At 44.9% G+C, this 17,891-nt stretch overlaps 1 protein-coding gene across 3 annotated transcripts in view; it reads right to left on the minus strand.

The window, feature by feature from the left end:
- Window positions 1-17,891, minus strand: part of PTPRG (protein tyrosine phosphatase receptor type G) — a 677,374-nt gene that overhangs the window by 18,958 nt on the left and 640,525 nt on the right. For all 3 annotated transcript variants that reach the window (XM_036331715.1, XM_036331714.1, XM_036331716.1), the window contains 7 exons: window positions 11,778-11,874; window positions 6,595-6,677; window positions 6,272-6,406; window positions 5,251-5,385; window positions 3,016-3,188; window positions 1,521-1,656; window positions 618-764 (listed from right to left, as the gene is read on the minus strand). In XM_036331715.1, the coding sequence (XP_036187608.1) occupies window positions 618-764; window positions 1,521-1,656; window positions 3,016-3,188; window positions 5,251-5,385; window positions 6,272-6,406; window positions 6,595-6,677; window positions 11,778-11,874 (906 nt within the window). The remainder of the gene's footprint in view (window positions 1-617; window positions 765-1,520; window positions 1,657-3,015; window positions 3,189-5,250; window positions 5,386-6,271; window positions 6,407-6,594; window positions 6,678-11,777; window positions 11,875-17,891) is intronic.

Raw genomic sequence — 17,891 nt, forward strand, 5'->3', positions numbered from 1 at the left:
AAAAAGAGAATTTAAAAGACTGAGAGACTGGGAAATAGAAAAGCACTTAGAGATTAGAGCAAGTTATAATAAATCCTTTGAGGTAACAGCTTTTCTTGTCTTAATTATGTTAACCACCCTTATAGTCTCTTTTTCCACTTTTACTCCATTCCATATAAACCTTAACTGCTTTTAAATGTCATGCCCCTATCAAAGAAAACAACCGTTTAGGAAAAGTTAACTTTTCTCTAGTATTCTTTAGCAGCTCTTTCCTAGTTTCTAAATTATCTGCTAGGATAGTCTTCAATAACTGTTCTTGGTAAGGATAAGATAGGGTAGGGTATTTTTTAGACAGTGGGGACTGATTCCAAAGCATTATGTCATTGTGGTCAGGGGCTGGTGCCCACGTTCAGATCCAGTTGTAAATTGGTCGGAAGAAAATGCAGCACCGTACTCTCTACTTGGGCCCCAACAATGCAGACAGAGGTCGAACTCTGTATTTCTTTGCATTACAGTTGAGGAGTATAAACAGTAATCCATTTCAGTCTGTATGTTCATGCAAAGGAAGACATGACCCCAAACTCGTGGCATTTCTTAATTCCTTGCTTTTTCACCAAAGAAATGTAGGAAAACGCTACCTTGAACTGTTTTTCCAGTCGTGTCTTTCCTCCTACTCCTGGTATGAGGATGCTGTTCACATAGCTATGCAGTTGATTTGAAGATACTTCAGTCTCTTTTCCAAGAATGGCTTCCAACAAGGCATCGTGGATGAAAATGTACTGCTCCTAACAGGCACAATATACAGCAGTCACTGAGCAGGGCCCCTAAGGGGCGGCCACCTCTACCCCATCCCTAAAATCGACCTTGGATGAGCTCTTCCTGTAGCAGGGACCTCCCCGTGGATTTCTTTAAGCATTACCCCTATCTGGGTTGCCCCCATGCTTACTTGCTTATCCACTGTAACTTAGTTTAGAGTAGAGACTGTGCCGAGTGTAGTTCTATATTCCCTACCATGCCCCAAACCAGCGGTTCTCAACCTTTGGGTCGCGAACAATGAAAATATATCCTGCCTATCAGATATTTACATTACGATTCATAACAGCAAAATTACAGTTATGAAGTAGCAGCGAAAATAATTTTATGGTTGGGGGTCACCACAACATGAGGAACTGTATTAAAGGGTCGCGGCATCAGGAAGGTTGAGTACCACTGGCCCAAACCATAGGTTCAGTGTAGCATGCGATGGAGAAATGGGAGTTCAAAGAAGGACTTTAGAACCATTCTTTCTTATATGTCATACTATACATATATTTTTCACTCTCCATCACCCTAGAGCCAAGTGTATTGGCTACATAAGTGCTTGTGTAGTTGCTGAGGATTCCAAATTTAAGATCCACACAGAAATGGACAACTGGAAGCCAAAGAATGGTATCCCGGCCAGGATCCCTTCTAATACCAACCAGTGAATTCCTCCAGGCCCTGAGAGAATGAACCTGTCGCCTCAATGCCATTCCCCGTCCGGAGCCCCGGCAGCCCCTTACCTCCGTCTGGACGAGGTAGTTGCGCTGTGTCCTGATGTGCTTCAGGAAGCCCAGGACGTTCACTGTGCTTTTGTCTTTGATCTGCTGCAGCATGCTGTCGATCACGATGTAGGTGCCTGTCCTGCCCACGCCAGCGCTGCAAGACAGGAGGACACTCAGTAGGACCTCTTGCTTTCTCATGTCATGAACTGCGACTGGAACGATTACCATCTCAAGTGCTGATGAGCATAGAATCACCCTGTTGTTTAGACACGTCATTCATCCTGGATGGCATCCAAACAGTTTCTCAGCACAGGTCCCACTCCCCGAGTCTCAATGGGGAGCACAGCCTGCCTTCCTTCCACAGCTGCTGCAGCAGGACCGGGGAGTGTCCCTTGCTGATTTGGCCTGTGCCTGGTTCCCCAATGCTCCCCATCATTCTGGGGGTGCCCACTGTCATTTCAGTAAATCCCCTTTCTGCCCAACGCTCCCCCCAACTCCCATCTGCTCAGTATTAGAAAGCTCCTGTTCAAAGGGTGCTTTCCTTTAATACGCCAGGTATAGAATACGAATGTCACATCTGGAAAACCTGGCCTCCTCTTCACATTGTTTTATTAAACAAAAGTGTTTGTGTACTGAGCTCTGTGTACCGAGTAGCAAGCTTCTTTAGGCAGAACCTTCCCTACCTCCCCACCCCCCCGGCAGGTCCCCATCTCACACCGATGTGCGATCCCCAAGCCCTCCGATAGCCATTCATCTCTATTTTAGTGATTCCTAACTGGGCTAAGCAAACATGCAGAGTTATCTGGGATTTTAAACAAGATGGGTTCCAACTTCTGCAAAGGACCTTGCATAGCATAAGAACAGCCCAAACAAGTACTGAGAAAATGCTGTGCAGCTATGAATATAAATCACAGAGTAAGCAACATCCACTTGAATACCAAAGTGAAAAAAAGGCCAAGATTACAATTACAAACAAAACTCAGAGCACTTTTTAAACAACCAACCAAGGCCGTTTAAGGTATTGCAGAGAGAGTGGGCTTCCAGAAGGCTTTCCCAGTGCTTTTTAGAAGTTTATAAAGCACGTGTAAACTGAAGTTTTGAAAATATAATCCTTTCATACACTATGATTATTATTATTTCATGGAACCCACTAGAAAAGCCATTTACAGAAACTCAAAATCTCTAGTGTGGGAAGCTGTCAAGTGGTGTTTCAGGTCAGATTTTTACATACGAGTAGCCTGCAGCTTCCCGATACATAATGGAGATGTTATTAATATAATAATGTTATAAAAATTAGAGTGTAAAGAGTAGGTTTTGTTTTAACCTTAAAAGCAGCAGATGCTTTCTTAATATCGTGGTTTTATGTAACAGGTCTTACTGGTCCCAGTCTTCAACGAAGACTCAGTTCTAAATCAAACAGTAGCAGGACCTCAGCGGTTCAGATGCGCAAGCCCACACCCCCACTCCGCCCACTTGGCAGGAACCCAGGCGGGAGAAGGGAAGCCAGGCCTACCTGCAGTGCACCAGCACCGGGCCCATCTCCGGCGTGCGGGCGGCCGAGGACCTCCGCACGAAGGTCAGGACAGGGAGGGCGTACTCGGGGACGCCCATGTCAGGCCACTGCGTGTAGTGGTACTGGATCACCACCCGCTCGTTCTGACGGCCCTTGGGGTTCCCCTTCTGACCCTGGAGAAAGGTGAACACGGACAGCTTTACACTGAGTGTGAGCGTTCGGGTGACAGCACCTCTGGCCTCGTGCGCCCCCGCTGCTGCTCCAGGCCAGGTTATTTCCGCTCTGTGGCATCTCATGCCGTAAATGGAGACATTTTCCCAGCTGGACGAGAAGTACCAGACATCATCGCTTAGAAGGAAGAATGGTTTAGGATGATACCAAGAATGAATGTTTAAAATGCAGTTTTTGGACGTGGAACCACACAAAGCCCTTTGTAATTTGCCTGCAGGCCTCATTCCTGACTTCCTGCCCCGCCTCCAGAGGCCTCCGTGCCTTGCTTTCTGCTGACTGTGGCCGGGACCCCCACTCTCACTCCACGCCCAGGGGACCTTCAGGAGCCCAAGTGCAGGCAGACCCTGAGTGACAACTGAGTCTCAATCTCTATAAATTTATCACTTTTATAAGTGAATTTTTCAGAGTCCTTTTCCTTAAAGTGGCTGAACTTTTTACATTTTAACTACTTTAGATGAAAAATTTCCCTAAACAGATCACTTACTGTGATACCGCTTTTCTTATATACCCTCTTCTAAAAACTAAAAAACAAACAAACAAAACAAAACAAAAGGGCCTGCTGGCTTGGTCATTACTCAGTCAGCACTGCGGCCTGAGTACGGTGCTTGGCCCTGCGCTACAAGGCCCCCGATGGCTCTGGTTTCACAATTCTTCTGTAGACTCTCATTTTCTTGTTTCTTTCTCATTTTCAATTACGACTTTACCCTCTTATCAGTGTGCAAAACATCTAAAGTTCTGATGTACTTCCTCCCCTGACTTAAGCTGTTTCTAAAATTAAGAGTAAATGGGCCATGTTTAAAAACCTCAAGGGCTTCCCTGAGTAACGGGCGTTGCAAGTATGAATTGATTGCTGGCTTGCACCAGCTCAGTTCTGTTAGAGAGAACACAGATACTGACTTTTATATGCTTCTGCCATTCTTGGGGGAAAAACTAAAGAAAGAAAGGACTCAATAGCCTTGGACCCCAGATGGTCTTCAGAGCAACTGAAATTGTATAAAATAATTTGAGTAAATGAATTCTTCTGGAGTAAGGGGGCTACAGCTTTATCACATTCTCAAAGATGTCCAAGACTCAAAGAAAAAAAAAAAATCGGTCAAGACGCATTGCTACGAACAGCCAATACTCCAAGTCTCCGCAGAGTAACTAGTCCACATCCTCAAGGGGCATCGGTGCAGAGGACCCAGGGCTGCTGTCCTCATCTGAGTCTCGCTGGGACCGTGGAGTGTGAACAGCCCGAGACTCACACCCTGTGGATGGGCTGCTTTCAGGTTAGCTGGTCCTCTTGCCCAAACTCCACGGGGCAAAACAAAGTGAAGTGGGTTTCTTCACTCCAGCCCTCTGACCATGCGTGTCACTGCACCTTTCTAAGGGGGATGTGGATTATGTAGCATTTAGTTTTCCGTACTTGTAAGTAGCATCCTGTAGGCTTAGCGTTCCTTAAAAGGTGTCAGAAAATTGGAATTAAAAAGCTAACGCAAGCCCTGGCCAGACTGGCTCAGTGGCTGGAGTGTCAGCCATGGACTGAAGGATCCCGGGTTTGATTCCGGTCAAGAGCATGTGCCGGTTGCAGGCTCAGTCCCCAGTCCTGGTCGGGGCAGGTGCGGGAGGCAACCGATAGATGTGTCTCTCGCACATCGATGTTTCTTTCTCTCTCTCTCTCCCCCTCCCTTCCACTCTCTCTGGTGAGGATTAACAACAAAAACAAAACAAAAGCTAACAACACAGATGCTGACGTATCTGCCATGTGCCAGAACCTAAGAGGACCTTTTCTAAAATGAAGCCTTCTTCATAAAGAGGTTAAAGAACTCAATCAGTTAAACCCTATTCTGTACTTTGCCAACATTTTCCACACAACACAGTGATGACAATCAAAGAGCTGTGGAAAATGTTTTAAAATACTTTCAAAAAACCAAGCTGGTTATGAGAACTGGCCTTGGTTGGGCAGTCATTTCCATGCAAGTTTAAAGAGAGCCGCCCTGGGCGCCTGCCCCCTTGCCTCGATACCTTCTTCACTTTTGCGTTTCTGACTGAGAAACGACGAACAGTGTAGCAGGCGTGGACTTTTGTGCTCTTCAGTGTGACAATAATGTTTCCATACTCCTCACTGTTCTCTGTCGGCCAATACTGATCACATTTTCGCTGCAAAAAAAAGAAAAAAAAGTTGTAAATGGCAAATGCAATTTGTGCCACAGTTGTACTGTTGATAACGTAACTTCAAGAGACAGTGTTAAAGCGCAGGTAGTATCGCGTGTAGCCGACAGAAAAGGGGCTCACGGGCTGCAAGCCACAGGCCGGCAAGATCATTAGAGACATGAGCCCCGTATTCACGATCATCTTTTAACACATGATCTACTACCAAGCGGGCTTCAGAAGAGACCTGGATGTTGCACCCGTGAGAAATGTGGGTGGGACCTGTTATAATGGGAGCGGGAGGAGGCGGGGCCGCACTCACAGCTGGGGCTGCCTAAGGCAAAACGGGGACTCCAGCAACTTCGCCTCATTCCAGCCCAAATCAGCGTCATCGGTTATAAGTTCATCATCTAACAGCTAAAACACTGACCATCATCTTTCAAAAGGGTCCTTTAATGCTGACCCGGGTGTTAAGGCGGTCTCTTCACCTCCCCGTCTGGACCGTTACTAGTTCTCTGGCTACACTGTTTCTTCCAACTCCCCTCCTTCTGTTCTCTCTACCCCGACACATGGACGCCCCTCCTGTCCTTTTCAGCCCGTGCAACTCTCCTCCTCACTCACTGTTCAAATCTCACTTCAAAATGTCTGTGCGAGCAGACAGAGCCATCCACTTCCAGCATCGCCCCAATACCTGCTCCTCTCCGCATCACAGGTGACCCACGCCCACCAGTGCACGCTCACTCCGCACGCGCATGGCCAGGTGAGGGCAGGGACGCTCCTCATTCCTCTAACTCCGCGCCTGGTCAAGCCCTCCCCCCTAGCCCCCTCCCCCCACACAGCAGGTGCTCCATAAATATGTTTTTTGAACAAGGATATATGATTAAGAGGCTCTTACTCTTCCTTTTTCCACAAGGTTTGTAATCATGATGATGATTCCAGTGTTTTGTTCCCAAATCATCCTCCAGAAATCTTCAAATGTAGACTTTAAAGGTCCCTGGGTGGCGATGTAGGCTTTTGCTTTGTTGTAACCCTTCAAAGACGAAACAGCACAAAGTCAGAGGGAAGCAGTGTCACAGAGCAGTTAATAATTCAAGTGCCGGCCACGCAGGACAGGCTGTGTTTCTGGTGAGCGCTCTGTGCAGCATTACAACACATCCGAACCTCCCCGCGGCCCTCGCCAATGGGCAGAAACAGGTGTGCAAAAACAGTCTGACTTACATCGACATAGTTTGCATTAATGTAGTCGCTGTGCTTAGAGTCTTTTCCTGGCAGAGGTCTTAACTTCACCCTACTGTGATCATCTGTGGAGAAGAAAACAGAACAGCAGACCAAAATGTACAATTCAGAAAGTAGCAGCATTCCGAAACACAAAACAGGCCAAGAGGTCATGTGGCATCTCCCAGAAGACCCCTGACATCTTTTGTCAGAAGAACAGAAATTAAAAGACCCAGCATCTGAACCTCATGTAAAAATCAAAGCCTCATGCTCTGACCTGTGAGAGCCCCAAAATGCAGACAGAGGTCCTTATTGGTCCATCTAAAACCACTGCAAGTTGCGACCCTCCAACATTTCCTTCTCCTACACTGGAAAACCAATGTCCAAGGCCTTTGATTAGCCCATGCCCTCCTCCACTCCCCATCACTACAGATATTAAAAAAGTGATTGTTAGGAAACAACAAAGTTTTTGGGTAATGGGCATTCTTAAATGCATGGCTCAGACCACAGGCATGCCTAGAAATGATCTCTGTTTTAAAAGAATGTTTTTAGGAATGCTTTTGATTTTGATGAATCCACCATTATATTTTTTTACTGTTCTAATTTTTAATAGTTATCAGGTACTGTTGAATTATTTAATTGTTAAGCATGGTATCAAAATGAAGTTATTTTAAAACTGGAAAAAGTCTCTTATTGTACAGAATATTGTCTTTGTAATATTTTTGTATACAGTAATTTTTTGTTCTAGCAAGTCCACAGCATCTGTTTTCAGCGGTTTTCACTGCTAAATTATTCCGGAGTCCCTGCCAGCCCAACAGAGCTTTCAACATTGAGGGAGCTACAGCTGCCTGTAAGGGTACTGTCCTTGCACGGCTCTGAAGTCAGTGACCAGATTTTAGGATCCACTTAACTTTAGCTGTGACCAAAAGGGGGCAATGCTATGTGCCTCTAGTTGCCCAACAGAGTGAGCTTGTGTTTCTAGGATAACAAACTAAATAAAATAAAGCTGAGGTTGTAATTTTATTTTCCCTAGCTAGAAATGGGCAAAAGCCAATTCACATTTCTGTGTATAGTCATGGCCATCCAAGGCTAGTTCAAAAAGAAGCCCAATGACCGATTAGCCCAGACACACGACTGACTGACTGTATCAAGCACCTTTTGAAAGCTGCCTACCTTCTGGGAACCGCGAATTGCTTGTTCTGACAAATTCAGACTATAGTTGACATGAACAGGACTGCCTGATAGAAATAGACCCCGAATGAAAAATTTCAATAAGGCACCTGTATACAAACTGTTCTGCGTTCTTAGCATTATGTTGTCAATTATTTCTCAGAGGGACAAATAAAAAACATCCTTCAAGTTGCAATTTCACATTTAATTAATATTTAATTAATAAGGTAATAGAATGGCTAAACAGATCAATGCCGGAGTTGGCGTGCTGGCATCCACATATAACCTTAAAGTAGTGATGCTTTGTGAGAAAGGTGTTTTTCTGGCACATTCAAGGACACGTTTTACTTGTTCCATGACATTTCCATGCTATTCTCTGCTATGCATAGGTGTTAATATAGGGGTGGAACAAGGTGATGAGTGATACGCCCAGAACCTGGCCAAATGGCCAGGAAAACACCACAACCCAACTCTCCGAACTCACAACAATGGAACCGCATGTGATTTGAATTTGTGCAAATAAAGTCACAGTGAACCTGTGAAAGTATAACCACATCTAAGTGGAGACGATGGTTTTCCAGCAAAACCATGACCCTTGGTCACGTCACACAGAAGCTGCTTTGATTTCCTCCCTTTGCTTTGCCACATGTTTAGCCAAGACAGGGAGGTCCCTAAGTAAAGACTGCTGTGGTGGAGAGAAAGGTATGTATGGACATGTGCCAGACACATGTATGCAGAGATCACTGCCTTAGTCATATGGTTAGAAATGAGCTACAAATCCTCACAATCTCAGCACAGTGAGCCTTGCCTGGATTGGCCAACAAATACTACCCGAGTCAATTCACTCACAGATGGAGAGAAAAGAAAAGTTTGACTCTTCTTCCTTGTTCTCTTGTTTACCTGACTCGTTCTCTCAGATAACTGAAACAGATATTCTCTATCAAAAAATGACTTGTGGTTCTTTTAAAACTTTATCTAGAGGAAGAAATAAAACTACATTCATAGATGACACAACAGTGCATTTAGAAATGCTAAGAAATCCACACAAAAATAACTATTAGAACTAATAAATTAGTTCAGCCACGGTTGTAAGACACCATATAAACATACAAAAATCAACTGTATTTCTATACATTCAGTGAACAATCTGAACATAAAATTAAGTAGACAATTCCATTTACAATAGCATTAAAAAGAATAAAACACCCAGCAATATATTGCATAAAAATGTAGCACCTTTAAAATGCAGACTATAAAACATTTGTTGAAAGAAATAAAAGATGACCTAAGTAAATGGAAAGACATCCCATCGTAATGAATTGAAAGAGTATTGTTAAGATGGCAGTGCTTCCCAAATTAATCTACAGATTTGATGCAATCCAATCAAAATCCCAGCTATGCTTTTTCTTATCGTAATAAACAAGCTGATCCTTTAGCTAATTCATGTGGAAACACAAGGCACCCAGATTAGCCAGGGAAAAAATCTTGAAGAACAAAGTTGGAGGGCTCACAGTTCCCCAACTTCAAAGCTTATTACAAACCTATAGTCAGTAATCAAGACAGTGTAGTACTGATATAAGGATAGACATTAATGGGATAGAATTGAGAGTCCAGAAATAAACCCTTATACCTATGGTCAGTTAATTTTCATTAAAGGTCCTAAGACAATTCAATGGGGAAGAGTACTGGAACAACTGGATATCAATATACAAAGAATGAAGTTGACCCTTACCTCACACCATATACAAATATTAATTTAAAATTGATCAAAGACTAAATATAAAAGCTAAAACCATATCATGACCGTGGATTAGGCAATGATTTCTTAGGTATGCCACCAAAAGCATAGGCAACAAAATAAAAAACATAACATAGGATTTCTCCATAATTAAAAAAAAATAGGGTGACCCATAAATGTATACACACACTTTAATAATAAAGGCAGTGTTTATTAAAATACATTTCATTCTTAAAACTGAGCTATCAGCTGTTACAGTGCGTATACATTTTTCTGGGACACTCTTGTATGTGCATCAAAGGAGGATGCCATTAAGAAAGTGAGAAGGGAATTCACAGAATGAGAGAAAATGCTTGCAAATCTGTCCGATCAGGGATTTGTATCCAGAATGTCTAAAGAACTCAAACTAGAAAAAAAAGGGTAAGTAATCCATTTTAAAAATGGACAAAGAATGTGAATAGATATTTCTCCAAAGAAAATATACAAATGGCCAATAAGTACATGAAAAGATGGTTAACATCACTAATCACTAGGGAAATGGAAGTCTAAACCATGGTGAGATACCACTTCATATGCATTAGGATGGCTCTTATAAAAAAAAAAAGTAACAAGTGTTGATGAGAATGTGGAGACACTGGAACCCTAATATATTGCTGGCTGGAAGGTAAAGTGGTGCAGCCACTTTAAAAAACAGTTTGGGAGTTCTTAAACATTTTAAATATAAACTTACCACATGACCTAGCTATTGCATTCCTAAGTATAATCCCAAGAGAATTAAAGATAGATGTCTACGCAAAACCATATATACTAATGTTCGTAGCAGCATTATTCATAATAAAAAAGTTGAAATAATAATACAAATGTCCATTAAATGATAAATGAGTAAGCAAAACATGGTATAGCTATAGCACAGGGTATTATTTATAAGGACTTAAATACTGATACAGCTACAACATGGATAAATCTTGAACACATCATGCTATGTAGAAGAAGCCAGACACAAAGGGCCACATGTTGTCTGATTGCATTTACATAAAATGTCAACATAGGCAAACCCATAGAGACAGAAAGTAGGTAAGTGGTTTCTAGGGAGTTTAGAGGGAGAGGGATGAACTGGGTGTGGCTGGGTAATGGGGTTTCTTGTTCCTAAGAATGTTCTATAGCTAGATAGTGGTGATGGTCGTACAACTCTGACTCCACTAAAAAGCAGTGGAATGTAAACTAGCTCTAAATGGGTGAATTTAATGGTATGTGAATTATATCTCACTGAAGTATTACAGACTCCAGCACTGTTCAAATTTAAGTGGTCCAACTTAAATGCACTATTACATAGAACTCTGTAATGTGTTCCTTACCATCATGTATGTTAACCATAAACACCTGTGCCCCTGCCCTAATAGCACAGATATATTATCTGCCAGTGACCCGAGCACGGGTGTCTACGAAAAGTGGCAATCAAGCCATAGAAGCGGCCTGTGCTCCTATGGTATTCCTGGGCTCCATAAGAATAACACTTATTTGTCCTGGCCGGTTTGGCTCAGTGGATAGAGTGTCGGCCTTCGGATTGAAGGGTCTCAGGTTCGATTCCAGTCAAGGGCACATGCCCGGATTGCAGGCTTGATCTCCAGTGGGGGGCATGCAAGAGGCAGCTGATCAGTGATTCTCAGCATTGATGTTTCTATCTCCCTCTCCCTTCCTTTCTGAAATCAATAAAAATATATATTTTTTTAAAAAAGAATAACACTTATTTGAGCCCGGGATCTTCAGGATACTCTTGACCCTGGAAATATATTGGATAGGACTAAACACATGGGCCACAAGGACTGGAGGCTCATCACTTAGGGCAGAGACCAATTACCTAGTCTCAGAAAGATGGCTGTGAAAGTCAATTTACTTGATTCAATTTCAGAATTTCTATTTGTATTAAAAGATTTGGCTCTCGCTGGTTAAGACAATGTCAAGATAGCCACATGACATTAAAATGTTTTGGTTTCACATATGGAATCACATGTGAAAACAGTGAAGTTCAGAACATTTTCTTTTAATCATCTTATTATTAAGATTAATGAAAGAGATCCTACAGCTTAATGAAAGACGAAGGGGGCAGAAAATGTCCCCATTTCTTCCTGGGTACTGTTGAAGACAGGTGAGTGACTGGTAACTTGCAAGGGTAGCTCTTTGTTGGCACCCTGATTCTGACTGCTTGGCTTTCAGCTTACTCCCAGCATGAAGATCTAATCTCCTCGCAGTTGAAGAGAGCTCGGAGTTGATTACTCACATGCTAAAATGTTGATGTATCTGTTTTTGTGCTTGTTATCTGGATGATTGGAATGTTCTGCGGTGATGTTCATGTCAGCCGTACAGCGTTGGACTTCCTAGTGAAGAAAGCAAAAGATTTCAGAGGTTTTAGACACACTCGAGATGTTGAACAACAAGTACAAAGTATTCACTCAGTCCCTAGCCACTGCCACTGTTACCTCCCCAAACAACTTCAGAAATAATTAGTACTGACATAGTCCTAACAAACATACGAGGGATGTGAACAAGATAAAAGGATTTCATTCTTTACTAATTCATCAATCATCTACTTTAATACAGATTTGTCCCTAGACATGGGGATTACAAAGGAGTATCTCTTTTTAAGTCTGTCATAGTCTCATGGGGGAGAAAACCATGCAAAAAGATGATGATAGTCAAGCGTGATTAACAGAAAAGAGGCCTGAAGAAATTAGGGTCAGAGCATAGAGGAATGTTTCAGACGAGAGACCCTTCACGGGTCCTGAAGAATAAGCCAGCATTTTCCAGGCAGACGTATAAAGCCCCACCATGAGTTGCAATATGCTTATCAATTATATAGTCTCATTTAAAATTTTATTTATTTCTTTGAAAGAGAGGGGAGGAAGGAGTAGAAGGAGGGAAAGGAGGGAGAGGGAGAAGGAAGGAGAGAGAGAAATATTGATTTGTTGTTTCACTTATTTATACATTCACTGGTAGCTTCTTGGATGTGCCTTGACCCCAGATCAAACCCACAACCTTGGTGTATTGGAACGATGGTCTAGCTACCTGGCCAGAGCTACCTGGCCTCATTTTATAACTATCAGATTGCAAATTGACTATAAAGACTCAGTCCTGAAATGACACTGATATATAGCCCAATCGTCATATACGTCTCTGAAAATTATCTGTGAGCTCTGATTTCATTTAAATCACCCTTCTTTACAAAAACAGCAGAAGCAGCAATCTCATTGGCTACCTGTGCCATGGGTCTAAGCATCATCCATTAGCCTAAACAAGGTGCTGAAAAGTCAAATTTTTCTACACTGTTATGCTTCAAACCCGTGAAAGTGCTGGAGCTAACTCATAAGGGAAGTCCTTGGCAGCGCACAGCTGCTACAGACAGGAGCGAAGTGGCCAGCTCATCAGGGGACAGTCTTCCACGTGGCGGACGTAGCAGCGTTTAGGAGCTCGCAGACTCTCCTTCACAGAGGAGCTGCAGAGCCCTTGTGGGGGTTTCCCACAGTGTTGTCATCGGGCACCACGAACACACGGCTTTCACATTCACAGAGGACTTCCGGTGACCAGGCCTCTCCTCTCCGAGGAGGAACCCACTTTAATCAAAGCAGCACTAGTATAAAAACAAAGGGGCGCCATCTAGTGAAAGAAACCACATTCAAGGGCTCCCGATTCTGGGACGCTGTAGATGGGGATTTTTCATAATTGTGGGCCTTCCCATTCGTCCATAAAAAAAAAAGAAAAGAAAAGAAAAGAAAAGCCCAAAGGCATGAATTCAACACACTTCTGTGTTTCATGACAATGCCTACCCTTTTCTTGCTCTTATGAAGTGTGATAAGCTCTGATAATTTCTAGTCTAGTGGTTTATAATCTATGGCTTGGCAAATGCTGGCTTAAAGAGGCCTAAGGCTGCCGTTGGCTCTTTTCCCTAAAACGAGATACAGTGTTGGGCACAAAGCGATGAGTCTGAGATCTCAACATGGACAAGAGCACAGCCATGCTCGCCATACTCAGCGCATCTGGGGAATGGGCCTTCGGAATCATCTAGAAAGCCCGAGGTAGACTCTTTTGAACAGTATCAGGGCAGAGAACCTTTGAAAATGGATCTGTATTCCGGAAAACATGAATTCAATCCATGCACAGACCCCTGAACAACGTGACACCCTTTGCTTCTGGGTTTTGAAGGTCATGGGCTGGCAAGTACCTCTTCAGGGCTGAGCTGCTGGAAGGCGGTGTGCCGAGAGACCACAGCTTTTAGTGCTGTAGCCGGAGATGCATGTTGTTTGCTGGTATTTCCCCCCACGGTGCAAGTCTGACCACCCTTAGCCAGGGACTGAGGTTGAGCCTCTGTTATAATGTAATGCAATTGACCGAGCCTGCGTGGGAGCAGCTGTCTGCCCTGCTTACAGCAGTCATCCGATATGGCCAATCAGACTCCTGGTTGTCTAAAACCCTCCATCGGATCTGTTGCCTCTGTTCCACTTTTCCAATTATGTGAATGACAGAAAACAAAGAATCGTCATAAACCATGTTAAATCCGATTTTATTAGAAACCAGGGCGTTTGCCTAAGGCCTTGTGATTCTGTCTTGTTGATGGTGATGTCATCTGTAATTCCTTGCAGTGCTGCCTGGCTCATTCGGATGATAACATCCTCTGGTCTCGGAGAGTGGCTTCCCCCATCAGAACTGGCACTTCAAAGTCAATGTGATTTTCACAGGTGCTGCGCCTTCCAAGCGACAGTGGCGGACGGAGTGTGCATAGGGAAGTTGCGTACTTAGCACTCTGACCAATAGTTTAGGAGTTGAGTTTACAACTATTTTACTGCCTATATAGCAAAGCTGGCATTCTCAAAACGACATCCTTAGCACCAAGAGGCACATAACCACAGAAGAGATTTAAAACACGGTGAAACTTCAAAAATGAACACACACAAAAACTCTAAAAGCTGAAAGAGTCTCAGGATTCCTGGGAGGTGAAGCAGCATTATCCCCCTCTGCGTAGAGGCTTACTGTCCTGCCATCGGAGGCACAATTGTAACGAATAACTGAATGAAAATGCACCCGGACATCTCTCGGCTGCCTCCGTCACCAGCAGGCCGAGGAGAACATCCGGGCCTGCTGACCCGCGTGAGGCCGAGCGTGTACTATTCTCGGGGCCGGGTTCAGCCAGCTGCTGGTCACACCGCATCGTCCCGCCTGGACTCTGCTCAGGCCGCAAACTGCTGCCCACGATTTCCTTCCGACGCTGCCCTGACGCTGTATCCTCTCCCTCAGAAACCCCCGGGGCGGGGGGTCCCACATTCCTAGCAGCCTCCCCAGTGCCCACCCCACCCTCCCCAACCCCCTCCCCGTACCCAGATGGTGTTAGCTCTGTGCCCTCTGACTCCTGTGCTCTGCTTCCTGCCACTTACCTAGCTCCTAGCTCCCCATGCTGGTCCTCTGTCTCTGTCGTCCGCCACCCCCACCCCACCCCCGCCCCCCTCGCTATCCAGAGATCTATGGAAAACCGCCGCTCACAGCTGCAGAAAGCCAGCCGTCTCTGGAGTGTCATCGAAAGATGAAATGATCTTTTCTACGTGATTTGTGGAACTTGGCTCACTCACTTTTGTCTCACGCTTCGTATGAACCTCCACTTAATCAACCATGGTTTTCTTCATAGTAAGCGTTTAAAAATGCTTTTCTTCAAGACATTTAATATCCAAACTGGCATTTTCTCCCTGAGGCTCAGGAAACTCTACAGCATCTTTCCTGGCAGGTGGCAGGCTGCACGCAGCATCCCCCCTCGGTTCCCCTGATGGCCCGGGCCACACGCACTCTGCATCTCACATAAAGTGACCGTGGCCGCTGGTCCCTCAGGGCAGGGGCTCAGGTGGACACGGCTTTGTTCTCTGGATTTAAGATGAGCAACGGGCCCAAATTTAGCTCAGCTGGAGTTAATTGTAACCAAGGCAATGCCCCCAAGGATCTGGTCAAGGGTCCCGGCCCTCTGGCCTCACCCTGCACTCTCCTGCCCCCGCCTATTCATCCTGTCGACCCCAGGGGCCCGAGCTCCCCTTTATGAAGGGTCACGCGAGCACTGCGCCTGAGGGAGCCCCTGGATTATGACAGTGGAGCCTGGGAGACTGAGGCTGAAGTCAGCCCAGGCTGCCAAGGGCACAGAGTCACTGAACGCCTCCCGGGGCAATGATTGATGTTATTGCCAGTGACATCATGTCGCCAGCTTCTCACAGGCTCCAAAATTTACCCGGCAAGACAAAAAGCTTGCTTTCAGCACCACCAGAATTACCAGGGAACCGTTTTCCTCCTCCTCCTCCAAGCAGTGTAAGTTGTGAGAATGGAACAGCTATTCGCCACAATCCCCCCCCCCCCCCCAACTGCCATCCATGATTTTTTAACAAGATGGGGCACATAGAACTTTCGGTGAAATACCCAGTCATTTCACAGGGATCTGCTCTTCTGCGCTCCTCCGGATGCTGTGTCTGTGTTAGCACTTACGTTGCTTTGCCCTCTGCCTTCGCTGGAGTACACGCCGGCCCGCACCCAGCACCCTGACCTCGAGGGCAGGGTCGCTCTTTCACTCCTCCTCGTACTTTACACTGTGGCAGAGATGACCAGGCACTCCTCCCTGTTAGATGAGCTGTTCTATTCTTAGTGGCCAAATATCACTGGCAAGTGGTATTTCTCTATAATCTTAAAATTAATTTTAGGGCTTTATTCAGATGTTACATAAGGTTTTTATAAGTCAGATTCCCAGAAATCTGGGAAGGCTCTAGACCAAAAAGACCATGTCATGGGCTGCTGGTATTCTCAGTGGGGGCTCCTGAATTTTGGCTCCTCCCCCTGCCCCGTTTTCACTCGCCAAGGCGATGGTTGACCCGTCAGCGGCATGATGGGTCTCAGACAATCCCTGGTAATCCTGGTTTTTCTCCGCTGATGTCAGCTCATTACAGACACTGAGGGAAGTCTTGAGCGTGTTGAGGTTCAGCATGTGGGCTCGCTTCAGAAAGCCTGGGACTTACCACCTATGGCTGTCATTTCAAAAGGAGTCCTCCCAAAGCCTTCGTTTTCTCCTGGGTCCAGTTTCCTCATCTGTAAGATGGGGACAATAAAGCAGCCCCCTCCTGGGTGGTCCTGAGGAGCGAGGTGCAGGCTGGCCGTCACCATTCCAGTGAGAAGACCTGGCAATCCGGGGTGAGGTTACTACTGCTCCCTTACCATGATGAGGGTTTTGTTTTGTGTTTTTAAAATCACACACGGTCTCTTTTCCTGACCTTCCTTTTATAGCCCATTACTATCTCCTGTTTCTAAACCAGCCTCAACACCTCCTTCCATAGCCTGTTACCAGTTTTCCTTTCTAGCAGAGCAAACCAAAAGCAATACTATTACTGTTTTTAAACACTGCCCATTGCTCCTCAGTTAGAAGCCGACAGTGTATCCGTGAGCTCTCCTGATGTGTCTCATTCCCCTTCGCATTGCTCCCTTCCTGTTCTCTTGAGAAGGAGACTCCTCCTGTTCTGAGCAGCTCTGGTTTTCAACCTTTCAAACCGGACAGACTGTGAAATGACACCAGCAGAGCAACGCCTTCCCACTCCGTCCCCCCTCCCTCCCTAACTACCTGCTCAGAGATTTAAGCTCTAAAGCTCAATTCAGGCTCCAAAAGCTGCTGGCCTCCGTCTTTTTTTTTTGGGCTAGAAATAGGGTGCAGATGCCCGGGATTTGATAACAGGCATGGTTTTGGTGCAGCAAAGCCATTTTAAGTCCCATCAAGTTTACAGAGGTGTAGCTGATTATTTTGAATAATTAAATAGTGTCAAAACCAGCTGTGATGAATAGCACTGGGGTCTCAAATCATAAATAATTGAGAAACTGGAGTTGCATTTGATCATCCTGATCAAATTCTGTTCTCTAGAGGATAAATGTTTGTCCTGAATACCATCAACATTGTTAAATGCCTCAATATTCTCGCTCAGTCATCCAGCCAACAGCCAATTGAACTAAATCACTAGAACACCACACACAGTTGCTGTCCTCATGAATACAAAACGTTTGACTTTAAACCATGTTCTCCGCAGCTGAAGAGGCTCCTATTTGGGTAAGGGTTAGGGACATTACATACTTGACATGTTTTTAACAGACCCTAAGAGAAAGGCTTTCTTTAACACGAGTTGTTGTTGTCACTGCCTGGTGATGGCCTTTGGGACTCGGAATCTGCAGAGATGGGACTCTGGCCCTATTGCTATTGCTCATCCTCCATGCAGAATCACCACACCTCGCAGCTGTGCGGCTCGAGAGAACCTCAAAGGGCTTGCCTTCCATCCCTTCAACTCATCCTCATGCCCATTTGTGAAGAGAGGTGGGCAGGTTAGCATCCTCATCATCG

Source organism: Myotis myotis, unplaced genomic scaffold (assembly GCF_014108235.1).
Source record: "Myotis myotis isolate mMyoMyo1 unplaced genomic scaffold, mMyoMyo1.p scaffold_m19_p_13, whole genome shotgun sequence".
Taxonomy (NCBI): domain Eukaryota; kingdom Metazoa; phylum Chordata; class Mammalia; order Chiroptera; family Vespertilionidae; genus Myotis; species Myotis myotis.